The sequence below is a fragment of the Geotrypetes seraphini genome, chromosome 9 (assembly GCF_902459505.1).
Source record: "Geotrypetes seraphini chromosome 9, aGeoSer1.1, whole genome shotgun sequence".
Lineage (NCBI taxonomy): Eukaryota > Metazoa > Chordata > Amphibia > Gymnophiona > Dermophiidae > Geotrypetes > Geotrypetes seraphini.
In genome coordinates this window covers 27,062,386-27,080,407 of record NC_047092.1, presented here as the reverse complement: position 1 = coordinate 27,080,407, position 18,022 = coordinate 27,062,386, and the positions used below count along the sequence as shown (strand labels likewise).

The window sequence follows — 18,022 nt, the reverse complement described above, 5'->3', positions numbered from 1 at the left end:
GGCATACGCGTGAGAAAAAAACGAGTAAACCTGCACCTGAACAGAAAAAGACCAATCTTGTCATGAGGGAAAATAAACGATTTCAGACCTATACTTTTTTTTTTTTGTTGTTGTTGTTGCCTGCTTAATTTCCTTTCAGTTTCCAATCTGTTTCAGTTCAAACCCAAAATGAAATGAGGGCGAGCGAGGCAACCTGTCCCCCTCGTGCGCACAAAAGTTGGCGGCGTGCGAGCTCGCGCGGTCTCTGCGCTCTCTCTCTCTCTCACCGCGGCGGCCGCGAGCCGCAACCACAGCTCGGCCGGCCCTCCATTGGAGAGAGCGCGTGGGGGAAACGGCGCGCGCGGGGGCTGGCTGTAAAGCAGAGCGGGCGGTGGGGGGAGGGGAAGCGCGGCTCGTCTAGTTAGCGCCGCTCGCGGCCGCTGCACCGCCGGCTGCTGTGATAAGACGGCGGAGGTTGCGGGGCGCGTGCCACAGTCCTTCTCTGGGACTTCAGGCAATAGCAGCTGGCAGGCGGAGAAGCTTCCGACCGGCTAAACAAACTTCGGATTTTGTTCTTTTGAACTCTCTCCCCCCCCCCCCCCCCCCCCAGTTGTGTTATTGCTTACTACTGACCACCCTTCCTCGTTTTGTTTTCATCCCCCCAAAGTAAATTCCTCTGAATGCACGCGGAGGGATTCCAGCATGGATCGGAAGGGCTCATGTAATCGCTGGACTTTCCTCCTTTTGGTGGGAATGCTGTGCGCAGACTGTGCCAGGGGGGCAGTGGGGTATTACCCCAGGTTTTCGCCTTTCTTTTTCCTCTGCACCCACCACGGGGAACTGGAAGGTGACGGAGAGCAGGGAGAGGTGCTCATTTCACTTCATATTACAGGAAGCCCGGCATATTACGTGCCGGGACAAGAATATCATGGTAGGTAAAGAAACGCACCTTTTTGGACCCCCTTACATCTCAAAGGATTTTCTGCCTTTTCTGTGCCCCCCCCTAAGGAAAAGAGGTTGTTGTCAGCAGCAAGTGGAATGCTTTATTTTAAAGTATGCCTTGGCATATAGCTTTATTTCTAAAATCTAACTGCTGATATAGCTATTATATTTGGCCATTTGCCACAGCCTGTTGGAAAGTTAGCCTGATCAACTGATTAGTGACTTTTCACATTTTTTTTTAAAATGGCTTTTGTAATAGGTATCTGAACAATCTTACTTCCCTAGAGTCCGGGTGTACTTACTTTGCAACTTCAAATTGTCCTTTCCCAGCCAGGGAACGGCTTTGAAGGTGACATCCTTTCAAAATCCTTTGCTTTATATATTTCAAAATTGTCCTTTTGCCCTAGAAGACATGATCAGTGGAGTCTATGCCCATTGCTAAACCATTTTGACATTCTTTAACAAGTGGTGCGGATTGTAAGAGCAACAGCAAAACCCCTGTGTCATATGTGTGCACCTTTTATTACATGAAGAGAAACCAGCTATTAAAGATGCTTCACTGCCATGGAGATTTAAATATTTAATAAGGTCTCATTTTAATAATTTAATTAACACATCAGTTATACCAATATGGTGTGATCTGAACTGCTAAATCTTAGCGCCTGTATGATTTTGATTAAAAACAGCGGAACACTCCATAGATTTGCAATACTGTATAAATTATAGGATAGACTGATAATTAAAAGTCTCCGTAAATTGAAAATAATATACCAAGGATCAGAACTTCAGAGTATTTTATATTTATTCTTTTCCAGAAATGGTGCCACCGGGATATGTAATTTTTCATAGGGCTTTAAGATGTATCGAAATCTATTTACTGACTGGATTTCAGTCATTCCTTGATAAATATGCCAAAAACTGGCTTTGCAATTAAGTGGTTATTGATATCGTTCTGTGAAATGATTGGTCAATACGATTGCCTCAAGGAGCTACTGAGCTTTGTCACCCTGTATGACATTCTGGGAAGAGGATTTACCAATCTGGTAGAAATGAGAATTAATCCAAATATTTGCAAACTGCCTTAAAACAAAACGGGGATTAATCAAGGCTAAGGTGGCAACATTAAAGAATGAGTTGGAAGCAAACTATTTTTTTTCCATTTAGAAATGATAAAAAGGTAAAAAAGAACATGGTAGAATAGCTATTTGTTTAGCTCAACACTTTATTTCTTTGCTTATCCAACTTCTGTTACCTGCATGATCATATTCACAGATGTCTATTTGTTTAGTTGTGAATTATTTTTCTTCATGTATCTGTTTCATTAGAGTATGTTGGTGAAAGAAAAAGGTGTGCACATGATCCATTTTTATTCCATCAGGAGGGAGTCCATGCAGCCTGTTTCCTTTTTGTCCTGTGCAACATTCCATATGAAATCAAATGTGTTCCCACATCTATGTGAGGGTTTTGGCTATGACTCAGAACTGGAAAGCAGACCTCAAGTGGATTGTATCCAGTTTTGTTTTATTTCACTGTTTATCTTGGACATAGTACACTAGTTTGGTATGATACTGATTGGAACAGCAGTCTTAATTTAAGCTAAAGAATATTTAACTTTTTTTTTTCATATAATGTAGACGCTATGGGTGGAAATTCTATAAACAGTGCCCTAATCGAGGACGCCTGCCTGAATTCTGTACACAATTTAATTGTTTTTAATTGGTTTAATTGACCACACCATTAAAAACAAATTAAAACCCCCCAAAACAATTAATTTAAGTTGCATGCAGAATACCACACAGCACCTAGCAATACCTAAATTGATGCATCTAGCAAGACTAACAATGCCTACCTAAAAAGTGGGTGTGGTTAAGGAGGGGGGGGAGTAGGCATGGTTGACTTAGATGTCGATAGGCATTGTGTTTGGTGCCGGTAAATTAGACTAGGAAAACCCTGGCCTAATATACTGGCACCTACCGCTACAAGGATGCCTAGTGAAGCTTAAGCATGCCTAGGTGCTGCTAAGCTTGATTCTATAAGCGGTACCTACAAGTTGATTGACAACTGTGTTGACCAGCGTCTACAAAATAGGCAAGGTTAGGCACCATTTATAGAATCAGGCTCTATGAGGCAAATTCTATGAGGTGTCTAAAGTTATGCACCTAAATAAATAGGCGCCTAAAGTTAGGTGCCTATCTTAATTAGTAAATTAGCTTCAATTACACTGGTAAAAAAAAAAAAAATTATTTTCTACTGAGAAGTGTTCTTAGTTAATTTAATGACGCTGATTTAGATCTTTAATTGAAATTCAGCTAGCACGTCGGGTTTCTGAGATACACGTTACTGATTTTTTTAGACAGTTTGCCATATCGGCACAATATTGCAAGTGTGAACTGTGTCCCACCAAACTTGTGTTAAGGAGTTTACTTTGAAAACAAACACAAAGACAATAAGGAGACGTTACAGCATATATTTACGCCTCTTTTAACTCGCACAAAAGTGATGTCAGCATGTTCAGAAATGTTTGAGACACTTGCTTTTGCGCTTGTACAGTTGTCTCTTTGCAAGAACCAACAAATAGTTTCCCTGGTATCTGCTTTCCATCACCTTGATGAAATCTTTCCCCATGCTCTTCACTGACATCACCAAGATTGGGTGGGAAGAAGTCGAGGTGAGAATGTAACTGCATTTTAAGTGACATTCTGGCACCCAGTAGCTGATATTCTGTCAGCATGTTCTCCATAAGCTCAGCATAATTCTCTGATCTGTGATTACCAAGAAAATTCTGAACAACCAGCATGAATGCTTCCCATGCTGCTGATTCAACTGGGTTCAGCTTCTGTTTGAACGCCTTATCAAGAATCAGTTCATGGATTTCGGGTCCAACAAAAACACCTTCTTTGATTTTGGCTTCACTTTTCTCGAAACCAAACGTACTTCTTAGGTGCTGATATGCATTGCCTTGACAAAATTTTTCAGCAGTTTTATGTGAAGTGCTGGAAGATAAATTTTCTTATGATGTACTAATAGCAGATGCTTCACATTGTATCTGCCAGGTACAGATTCATCTTGGTTTGGCCATTGTTTCTGCCTGTAGTGGTTGTCATCATCATGACTGTTTCAAAGCCACAAGAAGCAAATGTATTTGGTGTACCCCAGTTGCAAACCCAGAAGGAGTGACGCAACTTTGAGATCACCACAGAGGTTCCACTGGTGATCACATAGCATTTGACTTTTAAAAGTGTCTCCATCGACTCAACTGCATGAGCAACAGGAACAGATGGCTTCTGGTTTCCATTGTGTAAAAGTACCACTTTAAGGCTTGCTTTGCTTGAATCAATGAAGAAGGACACGGTACTACTCGAAAGGGTCCAGAGAAGAGCGACTAAGATGGTTAAGGGGCTGGAGGAGTTGCCGTACAGCGAAAGATTAGAGAAACTGGGCCTCTTCTCTCTCGAACAGAGGAGATTGAGAGGAGACATGATCGAAACATTCAAGGTACTGAAGGGAATAGAATTAGTAGATAAGGACAGGTTGTTCACCCTCTCCAAGGTAGAGAGAACAAGAGGGCACTCTCTAAAGTTGAAAGGGGATAGATTCCGTACAAACATAAGGAAGTTCTTCTTCACCCAGAGAGAGTGGTAGAAAGCTGGAACGCCCTTCCAGAGGCTGTTATAGGGGAAAACACCCTCCAAGGATTCAAGCAAGACAAAGTTAGACAAGTTTCTGTTGAACAAGAACGTGCGCTGGTAGGGCTAGTCTCAGTTAGGGTGCTGATCTTAGACCAGAGGGCCGCCATGTGAGCGGACTGCTGGGCACGATGGACCACTGGTCTGACTCAGCAGTGGCAATTCTTATGTTCTTATGTTAATAGTTTCCCTTCGTCAGAAACATGTTCATATCTCAGTTCACGCACGAGACCATTAATATCAGTACAGAAACAAATGTTTCCTTCCATTTGGTAAAAGGAAGCCAGGATGGTGTGATGATCACGGAAAAAAAAAGATATTTTGGTATCCTGCCTTAAAAGATTCCATTGCGTCAGCCTTGAACCCAACAATTCTGCTTTCTCCTTTGACAGTGACAAGTCTCTAACCAGATCATTAAGATCTTCTTGAGTTAGCAGGTGAGGTTGTTTTTCATCCACTTCAGGTTCATACAACTCCTCCACAGCAGCAGAGGCGCATTCTTCATCTGAACATTCAGCACATCGTGCTGCAGATGTGGAAGGAAGAACTGGAACTGGATTCTTCGAATCATGAGGAACGGGGTGTAATTGCTGACGGGCAATCAGGATATACAATTTTTGATTTATTCCTCTTTGTGAATCCAGCAATTTTTGTCGTGCAAAAATAACTTGGGTACAGCAAAAGGCATCTTCTTCCGTTTCCCATTCAGCCACTGTGATAATCCTGAATGGCAGACAGTGCAGCACACATGTGGTGCCCACGCTTTATCTTGGTCGCCAACTGGACAGATTCTTCCGCTGATCTTGTGCAGTAAATTGTCTGCAGACATAACAGAAATTATCAGGATGGTTCACACAACCTCGTCCGTTCATAATTATATCTTAGACAAAAACAAACAAATATAAAAATTCACAGGTAGAAAAAGCAGCACAATCACTTTTTAGTATAAACTTTCAAATTACTGGTATATGTGATAAACGAGCTGTCCTAAAATGCGATGTTGTGTTACAGAAACAGCAAACTACCGACGCTTCACGGTAACGTTATTGATGAAAATGATATAAACACAAACTTAAAAACAGGATGTGCTAGATGAAAACTGTTTTCAGATTTAGAGTCAGCATGTGGCCCTTGTTATGGTACAGGTGACAGAACTCCAGTAGCAAAATGCTTGTTGACCAGTGGTTTGAGCTTTAACAAGCTCACAATTGAAAAAAAAATAAATAATTAAGTTCAAGTTTCAAGTTTATTAAGTATTTGATTAATCGCTTACTCAAATATCTAAGCGATGAACAAATCATTCAATTTACAGATAATACAGGGGTTATAAAAGACAGATAGACACTGAACAAAACATATTAAATTAACGACTAACAGAATAAACAGAAAAGGAAAACAAAGGGAAAGGCAGGGTAATGAAATACAATAATAATGGTAGAAAGAAGGACGATTATGGTAAAAAAACAGGAGGGAAATAAAAGAAGTAGCCTTATGAAAATAAGCAAAAATAGGCTGGGACTCCTAAATATAATAAGCGTCTTTGAAAAGAAAGCTCTTAAATTTACTTTTAAATTTATCTAAGTTCTTTTCTTCTTTGAGATAAATAGGGAGGGAGTTCCAAGTTTGAGGAGCTGTAACAGAGAAGATAAAGTGCCGCCGTGTATTAATAACTTTAAGTGAGGGCGTAACTAATAGATGTTGGTCAATAGATCTCAGTGATCTGATTGGGGTATAAGGGATCAATAACTTGTAGATGAAAGCTGGGGTTTTATATAACAGGGATTTGAAAGTAAGTAGATTTAGTTTATATTGAATTCGATGCGCTACTGGAAGCCAGTGTGCTTTCTTAAGAAAAGAAGTGACGTGATCAAATTTCCTTGCTTTCATTATGAGTTTAATTGAGGTATTTTGAATGATCTGCAAACGTCTAATTTCTTTTTCTAATTCCCATAAGTAAAGCGTTACAATAATCAATTTTCGAAATAACCAGGGAATGAATTAGTATATTAAGAGACTTTGGGCATATAAATTTGGATAGTGAACGAATTTGGCAAAGTCTGTAAAAGTAAGATTTAACAATATTACTAATATGATTATGGTAAGTCAGTTTTTCATCAAAGACCACCCCTAAGATTTTGATATTACTTATTAGTTGTAAGATGGTACCTTTAATCAAAATTGGAAAAGAAACTTTAGAACTATCTTTCCAAGGGAAAAACATGATGTTTGATTTATTAACATTGAGGGCTAATCTGTTTGTGTCAAGCCATTGATGAATCTCCTCAAGTTTCCTGTTAATTTCTAATGTTTCTGCGGGGTTAATTGGGCAATAGGTGTGTTTCTTCTTAGAAATGATTCTACAAAAGTTAGAAGTCTATCAGATGGAGTCTAGAGGCACCTAATGCCAAAACAGGTGTGTTTAGGGCTGGAGAAATACTTAGGCACCACTAGGCGCAATTCTGTAAAAGACTTAGGCCCTCTTTTGCTAAGGTGCGCTAAACGTTTTAGTGCACGTTTAGCGTGCGCTAAATCAACGTGTGTGCTAACCGCCAATGCGTCCATAGGCTAACATGCACACATTAGTGTTTAGCGCGTGATTAGCACGCTAATTATTGCGCGCTAAAAAGCATAGTGCACCTTAGTAAAAGAGGGGGGTTAGGCACCTATAATGTAGACCTTTAAAACCCTGTCCTATATTACAGGTGCCTAACCCCCTCTTTTACAAAGGTGCGCTAAGCTTTTTAGCGTGCGCTAAATATTAGTGCGCACTAAATGCTAATGCATGCATGTTATCCTATGGACGTGTTAGCGCTTAACTCACGTGATGATTTAGCACACGCTAAATCCACGCTTAGTACGCCTTTAAAAGAGGGCCTAAGTTTTTAAGTTAGGCGCTGCTAGGTGCAAGTCTGTAAATGTGATTGACAAGCCATAGGCACCTACATTACAGGTGCCTATCTTTTTAGATGTCATTAGATGTCTTTTTAGATGTCATCACCCCGTTTTACCATCAACTACATTGGCTGCCATTCAAAACCAGAGTCCTATTCAAGTTCACCTGCTTCTGCTACAAAACAGTATTTGGTTCATCGCCAAGATACATCAATCTTCATTTCAATCTGAATTGCACCAATAAGAAATCACGCAGAATCCAGCTGTTCGCCTTCCCCTCTCTAAAACTATGTCATCTCAAAAGATTCCTAGACAAAACCTTCGCCTTCCAGGCGGCTAAGCTGAACCCATGGCTAGCTCAAATGGTACTCGAGGCTCCCACCTATCTCGGTTTCAGAAAATTACTCAAAACTCACCTATTCCGCGAACAGGACCCTTAATTCCCCCTAGTCCAGCAATAAATCCTCACCCCCCCTCTTACTGCTCTTCTCCTTCCTTCTCGATCTCCCTTTCTCTACCTTACCTTCTATCCTCTCCCTCATTGCTGCTTGCATTTCTGATAAAATGTTGTAAATCTGCGTGTCATCACGGATCTTAATTAACTGATGTAAACCGCCTAGAACTCGCTGGGTATGGCGGTATATAAGAATAAATTATTATTATTATTATTACAGAATTTCCTTCTATGTGTCTACTGTATTCAAAGTAGAGAATTGCACGGGGACAGAAATCCCACCCATCCCCGCCCGTCCCCATAAAAAGCAGCAATTACTTCTGACAGGATCATCAATTCCACAGTTTCTTTTGTGTTTGCGCTGCTGTTTCCTTGTGGAATCTCTTTGGTGGAACCCTTTTTTTGTTTTCTGTTCAGGTCATTAACTTATAAACCCCCTCTTTTACTAAGGCTGACATGTCCATTATATTATATGGACGAACCCTGCTTCTAAAGCCTTCCATCCCCGTGGGAGTCCCGTGGGCCAGAAGGGGGTCCCCGTGTAAGTCCCGTGGGTTGAGGGGGATTCCCGTGGGACCCCCACAGGATTTGCAGGATTCCCGCGATCCCCGTTCCCTTGCAGACCTCTAATTCAAAGTGCATCCTCTATCTTAAAAGTTTTGACCAAATCACAACAAAACCATAAAAGAAACAACCATGGGAAAAGAAACCCAAAGCAATGGATTAATCTTTCCATTTTGTATAACACTAGACATATGTTTGTTTATTGTACATTTGATATCCTGCTCTGAAGCAGCCTGATAGTAAGTTCAGACTGTAGTTCAGCACAAGATATAAAGTTGGGGACCCATGGACGGGCAGCAGGCTCCTCATCATCATCTGACACCGGAACCAGGTCAACGGGCCGTCGCCAATGAAATAGGTTCTTTAAAAAACAGAAACACAGAAACCTGACGGCAGATAAAGGCCAAATGGCTCATCCAGTCTGCCCATCCATAGCATCCTCTTTCTCTTCCTCTCCCAAAAGATCCCATATATTGGATGACAGTTCCATGCATCTACCTCCCTTTCTGTAAAGAATTAAGAGCACAACATAAGAATTGCCATACTGGGACAGACCAAAGTTCCATCAAGCCCAGTATCTTGTTTACAACAGTGGCCAACCCAGGTCCCAAGTACCTAGCTAGATCCCAAGTAATAAAACAGATTTTTTTTTGCTGCTTATCCTAGGAATAAGCAGTGGATTTCCCCAGGCCATCTCAATAATGACCTATGGACTTGTCTTTTAGGAAATTAGCCAAACCTTTTTTTAAACCCTGCTATGCTAACTGATTTCACTACATTCTCCAGCAACAAATTCCAGAGTTTACCCCCACTTATACAAAACCGCTATAGCACAGGTCGGCACACTGAATGCTACACGCTGCTCCTGACGCTCATAGAGTTTCTTTGAGCATCAGGAGCAGCGCGGAGCATTCAGCGCACCAGTCTGCACTAGAAACCGCTATTACGGTTTTGTAAAAGGGGGGGGGGGGTTAATTATATGTTGTATGAAGAAATATTTGCTCTGGTCTGTTTAAAATCTACTACTTAGTAGCTCCATTACTTGCCACCTAGTCCTAGTATTTTTGGAAAGAGTAAACAAACAACTCACATCTACCCTTTCCACTTTATTTTATAGACCTCTGTTTCCACAGTATTTTATAGACCTCTATCATAGCACCCCTGAGCCATCTCTCCTCCAAGCTGAAGGGCCCTAGCCACTTCGGCCTTTCCTCGTAGGGAAGTTGTCTCATCCCTTTTATCATTTTCGTCACATTTCTCTGTCCCTTTTCTAATTCCGCTACATGGTTTTTGAGATATAGTGACCAGAATTGCACATTTGAGGTATTTGAGGTGTGGCTGTACCCTAGAGCGATACAAGGACATTATAACATTTTCATCATTGTTTTCCATTCTTTTCCTGATAATTCCTAGCATTCTATTTGCTTTCTTAGCTGCTGCCATACATTGAGCTGAGGGTTTTAACCTATCCTCAACAATGACACCTAGAACCTTTTCCTGGCCAGTGACTGCTAATATGGAACCCTGCAACACACATAGTTTGGGTTCTTCTTTCCCACATGCATCACTTTGCACTTGCTCACATTAAACGTCATCTGCCATTCTGAAGCCCAGTCTCCCAGTCTTCATAAGGAATATGTTCCATCTCCTTTATCAGTTATGCGGCCCTTTTTCGTACCTTTCAAGTTCCGCCATATCTTTTGTGCGATCCAGTGACCTCTATTCTCTGATATTTGGTAGTGTATAAATATTTTAGGCAAGATAAAATAAAAGTTCTTCACAAGAGAACATTAATTGTCCCCCCTTAGACCATTCACTTATCTGTTTTCAAGACTAATTAAAAAAAAAAAAAAAATCCCGCAGTGGTTGATAATGGAAGTAGAATATGTACTGTTGCAGTATATCCCAGTAGATTCATAGTGCAAGTACCTTTGTCATTCTCAAGAAATTATATTCAAGATATTCACATATATATAAAAGGAATTAGGGGCCAAAACTTAATTAAAAACAACAACAGAGATTTGTATTACACAGAAAGAAATTACCAGATGGCAATTCAGTTCAGTACTAAAAGAATATAAACTGAAGTGCAAAATATGTTTTCCACTTGGCAGATACTCCATATGGTCATGTTTATAGGAAGACATTGATCCTTACATGTTTCTTCCCTGAGAACTACCTTAGAAATTGTAGTAAGAACATTTTAATTTATTCATCGCATAAACAGCTTTGTAAGAGGGAGGATTCCATGATGCTAATTAGCCTGGAAGAGGCAGTGGCAGCCAAAAAAAAAATCACATTTCAGAAAAAGGGAAGAAGCTTGCCGTAGAGGCAAGAACTGATCCTAAATACTTTTTCAAGTACACCGAAAAGAAAAAGTCCACGAGGGAGATTATTGGATGGCTAGATAACTAAGGAATGCTCAGCCTTTATTGGTGAGGAAATTAGGGTCATACTCGCTTCAGAAGCTTTTTCATGGTGTTGATTTGGAGTAAGAGCATATCTCTGTAAGACTAGAAGATGTAATAGATCAGATTGACAGACTGAAGAGTAGCAAATCCCCAGGCCTACATGTTAATGGCAATGAATGACCATTAATGCCGAAAATAGAAAATGGGCTGTTTTACATCAGCGCGTGGGAGGCACTAAGGGCTCCTTTTACTAAGCTGCGTTAGCGTTTTTAGCACGCGCTAAAACGCTGCATGCGCTAAACCTGCGCTACACGGCTAGAACTAATACCAGCTCAATGCTGGTGTTAGCGTCTAACGCGTGGGGAAATTTAGCTCGCGCTATTCCGCGTGTTAATGCCCTAACGCGGCTTAGTAAAAGGAGCCCTAAGGCTTCTTTTTTAGCACTACTTCGTAAAAGGGCCCTTACCTTTCAATAAGCATTTCCACATAGATCTCATTTAAAACAATTGTATTTATTTTAGGTATTTATATACCACTTATCAAAGTTATCTAAGCGGTTTACAATCAAGTGCTCAGGCATTTTTCCCTGTCTGTCCCAGTGGGCTCACAATCTATCTAATGTACCTGGGGCAGTGGAGAACGGAGTGACTTGCCCAGGGTCACAAGGAGCAGTGTGGGATTTGAACCCACAACCTTGCGGTGCTGAGGCTGTTGCTCTATCCATTACACCACTCCTTCCATATATAGGGCTCCTTTTACTAAGGTGTGCTAGGGCTTTAACGCGCGCAAGACCGCGCGGTTCATTGCCGCGCGTGCTAGGCCTTAACGCCAACATTGAGCTGGCGTTAGTTCTAGAAGCGTAGTGTGCGGTGTAGCGCGTGGTAATTTCCTGCGTGCGCTAAAAACGTTAGCGCATCTTAGTAAAAGGAGCCCATAGTCTGCATCCTTGTACTCCGACATTGATAATTGCTATACTTCTTTGGCATTGGTGATACAAGTCTGTTTTTCATTAATACATTGGTTATGTAATTATCAGTTCATAAACAGAGATTGTACTCATTATCAATCATCCCTCTGTGCTGTATCTTCTACGTTTCAGACTTGTTCATGAATAATAAACGATTCCAATCAGCATTATTCAATACATTCCATATTCCATTGAAGCCTGATTTAAAAAATATCTTTTGGAATACCATTGTTCATACATTTTGCTGTTATGGGCTATTACAAATGTTCAATCAGCAGCATGCAGTCCCTACAGCTCAGTGGTCTCAAACTTGCGGCCCGGCAGCCACATGCAGCACCAGGTACTATTTTAAGGCCCTCGGTCTGTTTATCATAGTCACAAAAGTAAAATAAAATAGTTTCTTGATTATATGTCTCTTTAGCTATAAATTACAATATTATTATTAAGATTTAGCCAAAAGGAAAGATTTATAAACTATAAAGAGTTTTACCTCATGCAAAATTGTCATTTCTTTAATAAGACATTAACTGTTTTTTGCTGAGGCACTCCAAGTACCTACAAATCCAAAATGTGACCCTGCAAAGGGTTTGAGTTGAAGACCACTGCTATAGCCCAACAGTCAAAAAAAGCTGAGCTCCAAAATTTAGGCTCCTATGTTAGGTTCCTAACCTCCCTCCCCCCCATTTTTTTTTTTTTTTTTACAAAAGCGTGGAAGAGGTTTTAAGCGCCGGCCAGTGCACTGAATGTTTTGCGTTGCTCCAACGCTCACGGAAACTTTATGACTATTCGAGCAGCGCAGAGAATTCAGCACACTGGCTGACGCTAAACACCTCTTCTGCACTTTTGTAAATTTGTCTCTATACCAGTCAAATTAAAAGCCTTTAGTGTTCAGCTAAAATTTCACCTGAATTTATGGTCTGAAAAGTTATATTTAGACCCGTCTTTCATTTGACTAGCTTTGGGGGCCTACCTCAGGGAATGTTATGTAGAAGGTAATGCGGAACTGTTTTCTTTGCTAACCAAGCACCCAGAAACCAAATTGACTTCTAGGGCTTGAGCCAGACAGGATAACCAAGATGAAAGTTGTGTATAGGCAAGACTCAGTAGGCTTTCTTCAATAATATGCCTATGGCAGTAATCCACAGTATGCAGAATCAATTAGCACTGGATTTAAAATTATAACTGGATATTAAGGACAAGGTTACTGTTTTCATGGATTATTTTATGCTGTTAATTATCCTTTAAGAACTTTTGAATAGATCATCTTTTCTTTTTTTTTTTTAAATCAGCTAGTAAGGTCTTTTCTTATAAGAAGAAAATACTTATGAAGATAATGCTGCATTTGTAAAAGTTAGCTATTAAATATTAAGCTCAACCTGTTGAACTGATATTATCCTCAACCTATTGCATTGATATGAAAGAGGTTAATCAACAGTGTGATTTAGATGAGGAAATAGAATATTTATTTAGGGGGGGGGAATCAATTAGTAGCGTAGCCAGATCTGTTATTTCGGTTGGACCAAAGTTTTTTGGTTCCAGAACTCCCAGGACTTTTTGGCTCCAAGCACTGTTGCAATAGACTCCATACCATAGCACTGAGTTCAGAATTTATATATTACTAGTCTTATAGCCCGTTACATTAACGGGTGCTAGAATATATGTGTGTGTGTCTGTCTTTATTTCTTTCTCTCTCTCTCTCTCTCTCTCTCTCTCTCCTCTCCTTCTGTATTTCTGTCTTTCTTTTTTCCTCGGCTGTCCATCCATTCTCCCTTCCTTTTACCTTCCCTGTGTCCACCACCACCCCTTCACTGCTCCCCTTATCCAGCAGCAGCCCTTCTCCCTTTTTTTAATCTCTCCCCTGTCCAGCAGCACCTCTTTCCTGCTCTTCTGTCCAGCAGTAGGCCTCCCTTCCTTTTTCTTCCCCCCTAGCACCTCTTTCCTGCTCCCCCGTCTAGCAGTAGGCCTCCCTTCCTTTTTCTACCCCCCGTCTCTTCCCCTGTCCAGCAGCACCCTTTACCTCGCGTCTGCCCTCCGCCGACAGCCGCCTCAAGCCGCCGTGGCCTGCAGCCGCTGCGGCAGAGAGCCTCCGCCCTGCCCAAAGCTGACATCCGCCATGGGAGAGAGAGATGCATAGAAGCGCGCATGCGCACTCCTACCTGCGGGGACCTACAGCGCACGGAAAACAGGAGCACGCAGGTAAGAGTGCGCATGCGCGGCTTAGGCTTTTATTATATTAGATTCAAAACATCATTTGGCATAACCTAGAAGACTCTCAAGACTCCTGAAGCAGGCCTGTTTGGCCGAAACATGTACATGTCAAGTCATTGAGTTATTGGATGAATAAAGTCATTTGAACCATTGGATGACTAAAAGGTCATTTTCGCAATAGCTTGTGTTCACCAGTCTTATTAGGACAATTCCACTCCTTATTTTGAATATCTCTGCTAACCAGCCATTTCCTAATTGGCTAGATTAGGGGTGGTCTGGGGTGAAAATTGAGTGGAACCATTACTTTGCTGGTTAGCGGTGAAATTCAATGCACTAACTGGCTAAGTAAGCACAAAGGCTGTCCTAACTTTGTGTGTCTTTTACTAAATTGGTGAATATTAACTGCCGTATGGGTCTTGCTGCAGATAACATGCGCTAATCTTAATGTGCTGAGTTAACTGAGCACTGGTCTGAATATTGGCCAGTGCATGATTAACTTCTAGGTCAGCTCACATGATGGATATTCAGTGACTGGAGCCATGCGTGCCCTGGCATTCAATATCTAAGATTAGTTCAGCCCACGGCTGTGAGTGACTTACCATCATGGGCTGAATATTACCCCTTTAAATTTTTATACAATTACCCATCAGCCATGCCTTCACATGCCTGGGAGAAGGATGCAGGCTTCTTTATAAAGTACACTTTTACAATCAAAATTATACTCTAGGACTTTACACAACAGTTATCGTGTTCCACACATTTGTATTCATAACATTCAGCTTTATTTGATGCCACAGGCCATATGCCATATGTCTGAGGTACACCTGATTCCAAAACACCACATGGTGAATAGAGCATAAAAACATGATTTGACTGGCAAATAATTTTTGTTGCTGGATATATTTACCATTATCTGTGGTTAGTAAACCAAAAGTTTTTAAAAATCTGCTTCTTTTGTTCTGCCTGCCCAGCATGCACATTTTGTCTTTCCCCACAACCCCCCTATTTTTGCTTTAAGTCTATGTGCTGCTCTAATACCCTTTGTACCCAAACTCCTTTCTTTTACGTTCCGTGTTTCTCTTCTTTTTATGGGTTTGCTGTCTTTATTGCGCAGTTTAGCACCTTTTTAAGCAATCACTCTAAAAAAAAATAAATTGATTTATTGCTTTAGTATCTTTACAAAAACCAATTGCGGCGGGTGGGGTAAATTTTCCAAATGTTTGTAGATACCATCAAGCTTTTTTTCTGCGTCAGGGTATGTATTGGATCTTTCCTGAAGTCTTGGAGCATCTTCTGGATTGGCTTTATGCGATTATGTCATATTTTGAGTATCAAAATACCAAGGCTTTATAAGGACAATAGTATTCTATGTGATACATGGAAACATTAAAATTCATTGACATGTAACATCTATACCAATACAACAATCCACGTGACAATCTATATGGTTGAACTCCAAGATTCAAATTGGCGAGTTTAAGATCATCTGGAAGCATTGGATAAAGGCAGGTATACATACTTAGATGTTGTGATATCAAATGGGAGAATGCTTGATTTTTCACAACTGCAACAATCATAGTTTGCCAGGCCTATGCTTCCAAATTTCCTAGGGCATCAGGCCACCAAGTGGTATAAATTAATATCGGAATATTTGAACAAAAAAACCAAAAACTTGTCTGACATTTGGAGCATTGAGATTAAGCAGCAGATTTCTGTTTCTTAATGGCCACGGATTTGGACTTGGAGGATAAGATGTACAGCATCAGCATCTATGAGACAAACATGGTTTTTTTTTGTTACATAGAAGTTTCTGGACCCCTGTTCGTTTTCAGAAATTAGATAGTTCTAAGTCAAATAGATGCTGGCACTCAACTTTTGTAGGTCAATATGGGGACAGATTAATACCATACTGGAGTCATCAATTCCATTGACATATGATGTAGTCATATGTGGGATGATATATGTTGGCTTTTCCTTATTATGACCGGGATAGCCATGCAAATGGTTATTCGCAATTTGAAAAACTGCGATCGCCTTAGTTTTACTTTTTGGTGGGCGAATATATGCTTATGTTATAAGTAAGAAAAGATGAACGCTGACATGCTGGGGTACAATAAGTTATTTAAATTAGTTTGGGATCCATTGACGTCTTTTGTAGTTTCGTTATAGTGTTTTTAATTTTTTAATTTTTCGTTGTTTAGCTCACACACATCCAGGGGAGGGTGGGAGGGGGTATCTCTTTCATTTGGTTTTATTCCCTGATGAAAAGATTGGATAGGAGAGGGGTTTTTATTTTTCTATATTGTTATTGAATGATTATTATGATTATGATTATTATTATATGTATGTATATTGTTTTGCACTTTTGGGTTTGAAAAATTAATAAAGATTAAAAAAAAAAAATTGATTTAAAAGGTATGAAGTTTGTTTGAATACCACAGAAAAAGTTAATAGTGTGAAGCTTTATGGACCTAGTAGGGATCAAGAAAGTAGTGATATAAACAGGGGCAAAGCTACCATTGACCAAACCCAGCAAAATGCCCAGGGCCACCCAATGGTAGAGGCTGCCTGCAGTTGAACCCTCCCTTGGACCCTGCTGAGGTCTGGCACCTCCCCTTCCAAAGTTCAGCTATTTACCTGCCCACTGAGAATTCCACATCTACAGCATCAGAGACAGCACTAAAGGTTAAGGGGTTCATAATCATAACTTAAACACGTCTAAAAACCCTACCTAAAAGACAGGTCATCCAAGTGCCGATAAACAGACCGACTTTCTGGATGTATCGCGGGACTTTTTATGCCTCTGAATGCCCCTGTGTGCCCAGAGCTGAAAGGGGCATATATGGAGGAGTAGTTATGGCAGTATGTAGGCTGGATGGGGACCAACCTAGACTTAGTCGTCTTGCAGGGATAATCAAATGTTTTACTAGCCATCCTGGACGAAACTTAAACGTTGTGAGTTAGACGACGTAAAAATAGGTATAAGTGCCAAAAAGGTATCCAAAGTGACCAGATAACCACTGCAGAGACAAAGTAAAGACCCTCACACACTCCCCTAGTGTTCACTGACCCCCTCACAAAGATCAGAATAAAAAAGTACATACCTGTCTCCAGAACATCAGCACCTGGTATAGAAAAGCCTAGTAGAGCTGCACACATGTGCTTAAATAGTCTGGGGGGTGGGCTAGTGATTGGAGAAGAGCCGGTCTCAGGAATGGAGATGGCAATGAAAGAAGGGAAATCATGAGGCAAAAGATGTCAATCACTCAGCGCTGGGTTTTCAAAGCATACTTTTATTGAAGAACAGCACGGTATTAACAAATGGACTCAACACTGGCAGCATTTTGGCAATCCTGCCTGTGTCAAGAGTCTGTGGTGGCTGTTCTTTATCCTTATGGTGCTGGGTATACCACAGGTGGCAAACATGTGAGCCTTTAGGTCACGAGAAAAGCTAGTGAACCATAGAGAAGAGGACCCAGGTCCATAAGCCACTCTAAGCACTACCTTTATGGTAGAACATGTGCGTCCACCAAAAGCCCCCCAAACCCTACTCTATTTCCTTATAGGTACCACCTGCAGCCATAAGGGCTATTGGGATTGTAGACAGGTGGGTATAGTGGGCTTGGGGGGGGGAGGGGTCCACCATAACCAGATGTTTATCTGGTGCCCTTTTTCTGAAGTTCACAGCAGTGCCCTGTAAGGTGCCCCACTGCTCTGTTGCCATGTCTGGGTGGCCAGTCCATTACAAAATTGGCCCCTTCCACATCCAGATGGTCTTGTTCTGGGCTTTTGGGACTTGGACAAAATTTTGGTTCAAAATGTGGCATAAAGATAGATGCCCTGGCGGTCTGGATGTCCAGATAGATGATTTTTGGGAAAAAAAAAAAATTCTAGATGTATTTTGCAAAAACAGGCATTT

The 18,022-nt window shown here is 40.9% G+C and overlaps 1 protein-coding gene across 1 annotated transcript in view; it reads left to right on the top strand.

Moving 5' to 3' along the window:
- The first annotated feature begins 587 nt into the window (after positions 1–587).
- Positions 588–18,022, top strand: part of RELN (reelin) — a 534,390-nt gene continuing 516,955 nt past the window's right edge. The window contains exon 1 of the mRNA XM_033958706.1: positions 588–910. Coding sequence (XP_033814597.1) covers positions 682–910 — 229 coding nt within the window. The 5' untranslated portion in view covers positions 588–681. The remainder of the gene's footprint in view (positions 911–18,022) is intronic.